Genomic DNA, 12,513 nt, shown 5'->3' with positions numbered 1-12,513 from the left:
AATGAAGTTAATTGGCCATCACTTTTCCATCGACTAATGACAGCATGGCAACGTTCAAATGATAAGATCCATTATACATTACTATCTTTAAGGCTTACACACAAGTACTAAATTGTGAAAAAAAAGCTGGTATTGAGTCAAGACAGCAACTTTGGTAATACACCCTCAAGCCTGTTAAAGGCCTGTCAAAAATGATTGTGGGGTTGTAAGTGGACACGATTTTGCTCTGATGGCTGACATGGTGGAACAACTAGTTTAACAGCAGGGTCATTCCATGCTGATTGCTCTTTAGACATTCATTTTCTACTTTATTTGGTTTATGACCAAATCATTTAAAAACTAATGACATAAGCATCATCCTCAGCTGTACATTAGGCAAATGAGCAAATGTTAGCCTGCCATCATGCAAAAACAAAGTTGCTTTCAGTCGGTAATGACCTCTGCAGAACCCCCTGTAGATGACAGACTGAATGCGAGAACGCTAATGCCTAATACGTTTCTACCAAGCGACAGATGCAACAATGGAAAAAAAAAACTTGAATGCAATTTGCACACAATTCAATAAGTTATTGAACATGTCACTATTAGATGATTTGGTGTTTGTTCATCGTATTAGCCCAGTTGACTGAAAGGTAAGCGTTGGCATTTAAAGTAATTTAGAGTCGAAGAAAGAAAGAATGTGTGTGTGTGTGTGTGTGTGTGTGTGTGTGTGCATGCAGCACACAGCAACAATGCTTATGGACTTACCACTGCTGAGTATTTGCTCTCCACAGCATTCCCAAGTGTACCCAATTTAACACAGTGTTGGGCACTCACTCTGCTCAGAGCTGCAGAAGTGGGGAGGAGAAACCCTTTCTCTATTATGGAAATAACCCTGAGGGAATGATGTCCCACCATTTCACCGAGCTAAAGCCTTGTTCTCACACTTTAAAGTGTCACACATACACAGTGCAAAGGAGTCCCTGCTGTGGTATGTCACACCCCATTTCAATGATTTACATTAATGGGAATGTGATTGACCAACAGATGGCTTACAAGTGCAGCCACCAGACACACAACTGGATTCTGTTGTCAGGATGGGGAGAGAAATGTCATGTATGGAGTTCAATCGTCATAAATCCCTCCTGATGCCGGCTATTCTTCTGTTGTTAGCACATGCTAAATATTGTAGCTTGACACACATTTCCATACTTTGTAGATGATCAAGGCGACCAAGGACCACTGTCTGGAAATCGTCAATAAATTTGAACCCTGTTCTGAAAACCAGAGAGAAGGCGTTTTGGGAATTGATGGTAAGTCCACTTTGATTTCAAATCGTCATCCAGTTCTCTTGTATTTGCATCTATTTGAACATTGTTCTATTTTCTGGAGAAGTGTTTAATTTGGTCTCTCTACATATTAAATGCTGTTATATGTCGTGCCACAAAGAGTTTCTCATTAGTACAGAATTACAATGTTTGTGTATGTGTTTATGTTAAAAGTGTAGCCGGTCCAATAGGTTGTTGCCAGCTGTCAGTCGGCAACAACTGGACTCATCAATTCTGCTTCGAAAAATCTGATAATTTCCCCTGACAATTTAATTGCAATTCATTAATAAGGGCAGATGCTTTTGTTGAGAGGCACTCACAATAATAGCATGATCACTGGCACAGTGCAGTGTTGTCATACTTCTTTAAGTGTCATTGAAAAGAGTACAATTTGTAAAGTATAGAGAGGTAGTACTGATGGAGTAGAATTAGTACTGTTTGTGTGTAGGTAACAATCAACAAAACCTTTAGTATGTATTCCATAATGATGTAAATTTATGATGTAATTAAAATTAAGGTGGTATGAAGTATAGACAATATCTCTCTACTGCTTCTATAGTAAAACTTATCTTCCCTCACTCCTGTGCTGCAATGCAAATTGAGACACTGCCTTCCTGCTGTTGACACAAATAGAAACATGTGATTGTAAACCTTTATTGAGAATTGAATCCAAATATTTAAAGTTAAGTAATGTTACCTTTTCAGATATTGTTTGTTCTAAGTATATATTAAATTAAAGCTTTAATTATGCAAGGGTCATGATTGAGATCATAGCTTTACATTTAGGATGTTTGCAATGCAAAAACATTCACAATAAATATATTTTAAAATAGCAATAATAACAACACCACCTAAAATATAAAACTGAATAAGGTCTTACCTTGCCAGTTACATTTCAATAAATCTAAAAATGTGGCTGAAATGTTGCAGTTTGAGTCTTTGATGAAAGTTAACATAGAATCATTGTTGGCTTTAAATAGTCTTATTCCATTTTCACACTGGATTCACACATGGGATCAACCCTGCACCTGTGGTAAAGAGCTGTCTGTTTGATCTTTCTTTCAGGTTTTACAAATTACACACGCAGCCCAGCAGGGGACATCTTCAACCCGGAACACTACAATCTGAACCAGGACATGAACCAGCCGTTGTGCAACTACTTCATCGCCTCCTCACACAACACATATCTGATGGGTGACCAGCTGATGTCCCAGTCTCGGGTGGACATGTACGCCTGGGTGCTGCAGGCGGGCTGTCGCTGTGTAGAAGGTCAGCTTAGACATGAGAAACATACAGTGCTTTGCATAAGTATTCACCCCCCTTGGACTTTTTCCCATTATGTACTGTTACTAACTGGAATTCAAATAGACTTAAATAAACTTTTTCCCGTTTGATCAACAAAACATGCATAGTACTTTGGAGGTGCAAAATAAATTTTATTGTGACACAAACAATAATGAGAACAAAAAAGTTGACATCTGTTGGGTGCATAAGTATTCACCCCCCTGTGTCAATACTTGGTAGAACCCCCTTTCGCTGCAATTACAGCTGCAAGTCTTTTGGGGTATGTCTCTACCAGCTTTACACATCTAGAGATGGAAAGGTGTGTCCATTCTTCTTGGCAAAAAAGATGAAGCTCAGTCAGATTGGATGGAGACCGTCTGTGAACCGCAATCTTCAAGTCTTGCCATAGATTCTCTATTGGATTGAGGTCTGGGCTTTGACTGGGCCATTTTAAGACATTAACATTCTTTAATCCAAACCATTCCTTTGTAGCTCTGGCTGTATGTTTAGGGTCATTGTCCTGCTGGAAGATGAACCTCCGCCCCAGTCTCAAGTCTTTTGCAGACTGCATCAGATTTTCTTCAAGGATTTCCCTGTATTTGGCTCCATCCATCTTTCCCTCTATTCTGACCAGTTTCCCTGTACCTGCTGAAGAGAAGCATCCCCACAGCATGATGCTACCACCACCATGTTTCACTGTTGGGATGGTGTGCTCAGGGTGATGGGCAGCGTTGGGTTTTCGCCACACAAACCTTTTTGCATTGAGGCCAAAAAGTTCAATTTTGGTCTCATCTGACCAGAGCACCTTCTTCCACATGTTTGCTGTGTCTCCGCCATGGCTTCTGGCAAACTCCAAACGGGATTTTTTATGGATCCCTTTCAACAATGGCTTTCTTCTTGCCACTCTTCCATAAAGGCCAGATTTGTGGAGTAGACGACTAATAGTTGTCCTGACAGATTTTCCCACCTCAGCTGTGGATCTCTGCAACTCCTCCAGAGTAACCATGGGCCTCCTGGTTGCTTCTCTGATTCATTTTCTCCTTGTCCGACTCTTCAGTTTGGGTGGACGGCCTCCTCTTGGTAGGTTTGCGGTTGTGCCATATTCTTTCCATTTTCTTATGATGGATTTTATGGTGCTCAGAGAGATGTTCAAAGCTCTGGATTTTTTTTTATAACCTAACCCTGCTTTATATTTCTCCACAACTTTATCCCTGACCTGTTTGGTGAGCTCCTTGGTCTTCATGATGCTGTTTGTTCAGTAATGATCTCCAACAAACTCTGAGTCCGTCACAGAACAGGTGTATTTATACTGAGATTAAATTGCAGACAGGTGGACCCTATTTACTAATTATGTGACTTGCAAATGTGACTTGTGAATGCAATTGGTCGCACCAGATCTTTGTTAGGGGTTTCACAGTAAAGGGGGTGAATACATATGCACTCAACACTTTTCAGATTTTTATTTGTAAATAATTGTGAAATCCATGTAATATTTCCCCCCACTTCCAAATGATGCACTATTTTGTGTTGATCCATTACATTAACTCACGATGAAATAAATTTTAATCTGTGGTTATACCATGACAAAATGTAGAAAAGTCCAAAGGTGGTGAATACTTATGCAAGGCACTGTATACACACAAGGTGCATACAGTTCCAGTGTATAGGGTCAGTTTAACAATGGAATAAAGGTAAGAAGCAGTGCTGATATATGATCATAGGTGTGTAGCTCACCAGTTCGGGTGACGTGCAGTATTCTGCCTAATCTTTTTAAATTCTGTTTTGAGTGATGGCCCGAATGTTCTCGGACTTCATGTCACAGAACACTGTTGAACACACACACACACACACACACACACACACACACACACACACACACACACACACACACACAAGTGTAGCCCATGACATGACACCCCCAGTGGTTGAATGGTCCCAGGCTCTATGTTCCTACAGTATTCATTAACGTGTTATTGTGTATTGCAAATTCTTCCTCCATCAGGAGGAAATAGCTACACTCTTTTGCTTTTGTATCTATCTTCATTGTATTGCATTTGTTTAAAATTTGATAATAGTGAAGCTTTGAAATAAAACCATAAAATCATTTAAATACATGTTTAGAGATGTCTTTACGTGCCCAACAATTTAATATAATAAATGTTGGGGTGAGTTAAGAACAGAGGAAAACAGGTTGGGGGATGTCTTGCATTATCTTCTTTAAAAAGGTCACCGCCCACTCCACTGCTGTCTTTGCCCGAGGACTGAGGCCAGCAGAAATCTATGTGCGCTGAGCTCAACGCAACATATATTGCATGTAGGCTTGAATGAAGGTCAGCTGCTGAGAGATTTGTTAAAGCTGCTTGTTTAGTTTTAATTGTGAACAAAGCACAAACTACACAGCCAAAGTGGACATACTGTGTCTTGTAATTAGGTTAAATATCAAAAGCTGTTTTCATGGAAAAGCAGATCTGAAAAAGTCAGATACCTGTTATAGGTCAACTTTAGTGTTTTGCCTTTGTGTAGCAGAAAGTAGTTCTACGACAAAGAGGAAAATGATCTTTGGATACAACACACACAGCCCCTGCTATGATGCTTTAGTTCCTTGTTTGGATGTTCACGTGAGATTTGGCTTTGATAATATCAATATTTTTCAGTTTAGACAGCTTTCTGATCATGTTTTCTTTTCTCTTGTCTACAGTGGACTGTTGGGACGGTCAAGATGGTGAGCCCATTGTCCATCACGGCTACACCCTCACTTCAAAGATTCTCTTCAAAGATGTCATTGAGACCATCAACAAGTACGCCTTCGTCAAGAATGAGTACGTTTACTCACACACACAGTTTCCCTTTTAATATGTTCTAAGTTTTCCTTTCATATGTTTAATTCTATGAATCACATGCTTCCATGGATTAGTCCCATGTTTCATTGTCATACTATAATGATAGCTGTCAAACCATAAAGCATGTGTATGTGTGCAAATAGCTCCAGCAGCATATGGACATGTATACTGCAGTACATGTGGCAGCATTGCATTATCCGGGCTGTTGGATTGTAAAACATGGATACAATTAGAGAAAGAGAGATTTGATTACAATGTCCAGATGGGATGGATTTTATATCTTTTATTTGAATAAAATCTTGATTTCTATCATTTAAGCATAGGCTAGAATGTAGAATATGTGCACAAGGAGAAAAAACACAGGGTTGATATAGCTGCAACAAGATCTTTTGATTTATGTGTCCATTTATATTCTCAAGTTTCACAATTTGTTTTGTAGTACAATAGTACTGAAGAGGTCCCTCCTCTTGTAAAACGATTGTCTACCAAAATACAGCAAATGAGCACAAGTGCTCTCTCTTGGTTGGCACTTACATTGCATAATAGGACATTTAAGCTTACCTTAACTCTCCACTGTTATTCAGCTGAGCTCCTTTATAAATCTCTGTGGCTCAGGGGCATTGCAGGGCCACAGATCCAAGTCCCATTCAAAAAGAATAGCTGCCTAAGGCTGTTCCAACTTCCTCTGTATGTACAAACAATCTGTAACAAGTCAGCCAACAGTTTCTCATCGATGATATGTTGAGTTGAGATCTGGTGACTGTGAAGGCAACAGCATGTGATTCACATCACCATTCAGTGAGTCCTTGTCCTGCATAGAACCTTGAATTTCCTTTAATTTGTGTCTACAGACAATACACAGATATATAAAGCAACCTGTGCAGCACATATTGAAAAGAGAGCTTACACAAAGACACCTTTCTCCTCACAGCATGAGAGGGTGACAACCCCATCGACACATCACATTAGAGGATGCAGAGAAAATCTCTATTTTTAGATCCCATCTCTTCAAGTAAAATGAAGGAGAAACACTTGCTTTGTGTGCATGTTCACCTTCAGTGTGTGATTTAGAAAACACAATCATTGCCACCATATTCAAGAGATAATCGACTGGGAAGTAGCAGAGTGAAAGGCTGCATTCAACATGAAAGAGTTATCAGATTTTCCAGGACGCTGAATAAAATCAGGCTCTGCAGACGGCTGACGGGGACAAAAATGGGATGAAAGGCTTCAATGGGAATCAACACAGTCAATATGTTGGGATGAAGAGTCTGCTTCTGAATGTAGCTGCATTTTAAGACTTGTTTTACATGCTACACCACAGATGCTGTAGAGTATTTATTTTTATCCGCGGATGGAACAACATTCATGTTCATGAGTCTTTTTACAAGTGATGATAAAAATCATAAAAACAGTTGGCTATGAGGAGTCCTCTTTTAGAACAGCAGACACTTAAGTTTTTAGGTTGTTTTTTATATTATTTAGTGGATCCGAACCACGGAAAAACCTTTAGAAATAGGTTCATTGAAATCCCACTGACATGTGACCTGTTAGGATATAAGTGTGCCTTAAATATACCTGTGAAAGTTGTTGTGTTCATGCTGAACATGTCCTAAAACATGTTGCAAACTATTTCTAAATAATGAAAATAAAGGAAGTAAGTATCTGTATGCATGTAAATGTTGATAGACCCTTCTCTATAACTGCCCCTTACCCCGGGAACTTTTTCTCTCAGTGTAAAATTATGTTATGTTTTAAGGTTTTATCTTCGTTGTTTTTTAGACTCCATGCAAAGTGTCTTTAAGTTTCTTGGGTTACTAGTTAATGTGACATTTCTCAACACCAAATGACGAATGTAATGAAACATCCTAAGAGTCGAAGTAGATCCTAACATAATTTTGTAGTGCTGGCCGAATGTTAAGTAAAATTTTTATACCCTACCCATGAACTCAATGTATCATGGGTACATCACGAAAAGTAGTGTACAAACAATGGTCATTAACTCAGCAATATCTACCATCATGCTTTGCGCTTGCGGCATTGACAGGAAGAAAAATGGCAGATAGATGAGAAGAGAGAGGGCAGTATGTCTCAGCCTCCCCTCTCTAGCTATTCTACTTCTTATTACTCCTGTCAGTAATAACTAAATTATTGTGAGGATAAAGTCAGACAGGTTTAAATTTGCAGGCATTTTCAGAGGCCGATTTTAAAGATGCCCGTTTTAGCCTACGTCCCTAATATATCAGATGGTTGTGATGGAAATTCATCTTGAGATTTGAAATAAGGAAATTCTCAGACTGGAGTTGCAATTGAGTCTTATAATAGTAAGCTCTGCAGAGTTACACAACAAGCACGGGTGATCAGAATGGAACAACTGGCTGCGAGTTCAACAAAAGCCAGGACTTATACAAAAAGGCGTTTCACAAGACAATATGAAAAAAAGAAGACATGCCAGAACTAATACAAAGAGGTGCTTCATAAAAGTTAATATGAAAAAGATATGAAATCCTCCTCTGTGTCTATCTGCTGTGTCCGTCCGCTGTAGCAAACTCCCTGTTTGCCAAGGCCACAGTAGTGAGACACCTGGTCAGTTGAATTTTCCCTTACATGGTGTAGTTTTTTTTTTTATGGCCGGCATGATATAAATGTGAGTTGTGGTTGTAAAATAAGAGCAGAGCAGCACATCACAACTCAAACTGCCAAAAATCTTATTTTTCAATTTAAAAATGGTCAGTATTAGTATTAATACTAAGTGTAAAATAAACATTTCAAAAATATCATTGGATTTTCCACAAGTCACTGCTGTTGTATGCCATATTCTCTGTGAGACTGTATCTGAGCTAACTGCTTACATATGAAAAGCTTACACTAATAAGCATTGCTGGCATGATAACATTCTTATTCATAGCAGATAAAATGATTACTAATTAGCACTCGACTTGGCAAAGTCCAGCTGAGAAGCACTGGAATGAGATCCTCTGGGGGGAATGGATGATTCTACCAAACGTAATTCATCCTGTAGGAAACATAAATGTCTGCACATAAAATGTTATGGCAATTCATCAGATAGGTGTTGGGATATTTCTTCTCCACATTGGTGGATGTCTGAGCAACAGACCAATATTTCCATCCCTCTGAGTGCTATTTTAGTTAGAGTTCATTTAGTTTGTATTCAGTTTCTAAATATATGCTTGTATTGGTGTACAAATCCATCAGGAGACAGCCTTCACACTTGTCAGACATGCTTTTTATGTCACCTCCCTGTGGATCACCCAGCTCCTCCTAGGGTGAGGACAATGAAATACACATTTAGTGCAACAGCCTTGTCCAATATTTTAAACCTTTTGTAGTACATTTTAGAATAGGTTCTACCTTAACATATTTAGCTTATTTATTGTTTCATTTAATTAAAACAATTTTTAGTAATCATTTCCTCATTTATCTTCTTAGTATTTTTTTTATTTAGATTATACTAATAATTGTATTGCAGCTTTGAATTAAAGGTCCCGCCAAAATATTGATTTGAATGAGACCCACTGCATAAACGTAGTCAAAATTAAGAGGAGTCAGGGACCTGAAATAATTCAAAAAAAAATTCCCTTAAAGTATCTGCTCACGTTGAGATGAATCTCCAACGCCTACTCAGTCAGCTGCTAAGTTATTAGATAAAATATAAGCTACTGGTTAATAAAGATCCAATCAGCTCATTAACAAATCCAAACAATTCCGTCAAACCAGAAATGAAATGACTTCAGACACAACATAGTTTTAAATGTAAAAATACACAGTTAATAGCAAAAATAAATACTGCCAAATTATAGCGTTTAAGACGAGACATTTTTTATTTGTGGCCATCTTGAAAAATGTGTCACCTTGATTTTAGTTGTTATCCTGTATTGGTGCTTTAGGTGTGATGTGTTGCCATTACTGGACTGAACCGTGTATGCTGTCTGTTCTAGTGAGGAAAAGAGCTGACACTGAATCTTAAGTCATGACTTCATACACTTTCACCTCTGCTGTGAGAAGCCCCTGAAGATATTCATAGAGAAAAGAAACTGTGTGTCCTCCTCGACCTTTTATCCCTGTAACTCCAATCTGTTGTGTGCGATTATCCCTCAGCTACCCCGTCATCCTGTCCATTGAGAACCACTGCAGTGTCCCTCAGCAAAAGAAGATGGCCCAGTACCTTGTTGAAATCCTGGGGGACAAACTGGACCTGGCCCACATCAAAGCAGATGAGTCTGGACAACTGCCTTCACCAGAAACGCTCAAGGGCAAGATCCTTGTTAAGGTATCGTCAAAGTGTGGGTGCAGCATTAAGTGTTGAGGAGAACAGACTGAGAGAGGTCTGTCCTCAGGCGATTATCTCAACTCACAGTTTCATTACCTGGAGTTTGAGGCTCAAAGAAATTACATCAAAGGCAGGAGCTATTCGGCAGATTGAAGATATGTGATTAGAGTGTTTGAATATGACATGTGCAGGAGAAGAGCAGGAAAAATATGTTGATTTGAAAGATTGAATTAAAAGCATGAGATATTTATGGACTATTTGTGTGTAGTAAGAGCTGACTGCAGGCCCATTATCTGGATACACTGGTCTGATGTTATAAAAAACACTGACAAGAATTAAATGTGTTTAGGTCAGGAAATGCTGCAGGTCAGGAAAAGTTCTTGGTCTTCTTTTCCCAGCTGGGGGGAGCTCCAAATTCGGAAAAAGGATGACATATTTCTATATGCTAGATGATTTGTTGGATCTGGCATTCACTCAGGTCTCTCTTGGTTTTACAACAGGAAATCAACATCTCATTACCTTTGATGCTTTTCTGCGACCGTCTTACTTCCTGGCAGTCGTGGGACGGACCAGGGTTAAAATAAAAAGTCTTTAAGTTTTGGATTGAAACATCCACTCTCAGACACTGTCTCACGCTGACATATATACATATATATAGGCTCCTGGGATGAATCCAGCACCAGAAGATTGGGTCACATCTGGCCACAAAGATTGTTCATTTCATTGGACAACAGAGGACAATAGACTTTAGTTTGAGGTGCACCATTAAAAGAAGTGAATTTTAGCAACATCTTTTTTAGTGCCATTGTTACTCATTATCCAAATCGTGCCCAATCTTTGATTTTCTGGGGGTTGTTTATGTCAGTTTTGTCTGCATTAGTCGTTCTTGGTATCTTGTTGAATGTTTAAGATTAACAATTTTAGAATAAAAAATGTAAATTTTAAAACACACGGACCACCCGTTTTCTGGGAAGCATCATTCAGTAAAGGGTAGATAAGTTATAAAGATTGAACAAATAATGAGAAAAAACTGAGTACACAATAATTAACTCAGAATACTCAGTTCATAAGAACAAATAAATACAGAAAACAGTCACAGATTGAATACTTGTTAAATATTGCATAGTTATTAGGATTGCACTTGTACTGTGAGTCTATTCGTGAATGTTTTATCCGGTTGTGGAATGTTGGGCAGGGTTGATGCATTATTTGTGTGAGTGTGTTGGGGGAGTCTCTGAAAAGATTTCTCTCCACAAATACCAGTTAGGGTCTGGACAAATCTGACTGGTGAACAAACATCTCCATTGTTAAGGTGCCCTGAATTCTTGCTCTTATAAATGCAGAGCTAACCTATAGATCACAGTCGATGTGTCTGATCTACTCTAAGTAGCAACCAAATTTACTACCACAAACTTGTCCACAGAGTGACTGGTGTAGTTTGTTGAAGCTTTATTTAACCTCAGCAAAAGCTCTTTCCTTATAAATCATGACAACAGCTGTGTCTCAATTCATCCTGGCATCCTTCAGGTCTTTTCAGTTGAAGTCAACTGCACCTTGCTTCTAGCCTGGATGCCAGACGAACTTAGCCCCGCCCACAACATTTTGGTCGGGCAGTTCGGTCTGGAGTCGCTCCATTGGGAAAAAATTATGGGGCGTGTTTCAACTGACCAGGAAGTAAAATTCCTCTTCGCTCAATTGGATAGACCTACAACCAATCAGAGCAACGTAGTATGTGACGTATGCTAAGCAACGCATTGTGAGTTATTTACTAACGCCGGGTTCACACCGGACGCTTCAGCGCAGCGCCAAGCCTTAACTAACAGCTGGCTCCCATCCACTCCCATGTTAAACCTTTGTGCCGGTCACACCGGAGGCTGAAGCACCGCGAGGCAGCCTTGGCGCAGCGCGGTGCTTCAGCCTCCGGTGTGACTGGCACAAAGCCGTGCAGCGATCTACTGGATCAACGGGTGATATTATTAGCGCTGCCCGGCGGTTCAGCGTCGCTTAAGTGTCCGGTGTGAACAGCCAAGCGCCGGGGCGATAGGGATTAGCGCGGTGCTTTGGCGTCGCCTCCACCTTCTGTGTTCCTCTTTCAAAATGAATGCGCTGTCGATGTCTTCTAAAACAGACTCAATGGCAGCATCTACACATCTCAGCTCGCCAGCGGCAGGCATGTTTGTTGAAAACGAATTCAACCCGAGGACACTTTGATGACGTGGTTGATTACGTTACCGTTGATCATCTGTCAATCATCGTATAAAGCCCGCCCTGACAATCTGATTGGCCCGGTCGGGCCATAATTTTTTCCCAATGGAGCGACCCCAGACCGAACTGCCCGACCAAATTGTTGTGGGCGGGGCTAAGTTCGTCTGGCATCCAGGCTACCTTGCTTCACCATCTTGTTCCACCCTTACAGTCGTCACCTCGCAACACAGCTTTGGACGGAAAAGTTATTCGAGTGATAAAAAACTTGATGTTATTCAATTAAGTACTTGCATTAAAAAGAAAACTCTTCTGACATTTTTGCCTCGCTTTTTGCCGCCATTACCCCTTCGAAATATTTCACATCAAAGATGCGCAAAGAATCATGGGATATGTTAAGCTGGGAAGGATCTGTGTGGTGGAGCCCCTGTTTCTGGGTGGGGGAAGGACACATTTTGTCGGCTAAGTCGCTGTGACGCAGTCGATCTTCAACTCTCGCCCCCCCAAACTGTAACATGGCTAATATGTACCATCATTTAAAGTAATATAAATACTGCTCAGATACTACAGGTGAAAATATGTGAAAGCT

At 39.9% G+C, this 12,513-nt stretch overlaps 1 protein-coding gene across 12 annotated transcripts in view; it reads left to right on the top strand.

Annotated features, from left to right (window-relative positions):
* The window catches only part of plch2a (phospholipase C, eta 2a), a 199,706-nt gene that overhangs the window by 158,541 nt on the left and 28,652 nt on the right, over positions 1–12,513 (top strand). For all 12 annotated transcript variants that reach the window (XM_053424354.1, XM_053424358.1, XM_053424357.1 and 9 more), the window contains 4 exons: positions 1,199–1,292; positions 2,373–2,576; positions 5,290–5,410; positions 9,551–9,722. In XM_053424354.1, coding sequence (XP_053280329.1) covers positions 1,199–1,292; positions 2,373–2,576; positions 5,290–5,410; positions 9,551–9,722 — 591 coding nt within the window. The remainder of the gene's footprint in view (positions 1–1,198; positions 1,293–2,372; positions 2,577–5,289; positions 5,411–9,550; positions 9,723–12,513) is intronic.

This window comes from Pleuronectes platessa, chromosome 6, assembly GCF_947347685.1.
Source record: "Pleuronectes platessa chromosome 6, fPlePla1.1, whole genome shotgun sequence".
NCBI classification, from domain to species: Eukaryota; Metazoa; Chordata; class Actinopteri; order Pleuronectiformes; family Pleuronectidae; genus Pleuronectes; species Pleuronectes platessa.
Note: the sequence above shows the minus strand (reverse complement) of the source record. Positions and strands in the feature narration are given on the sequence as shown.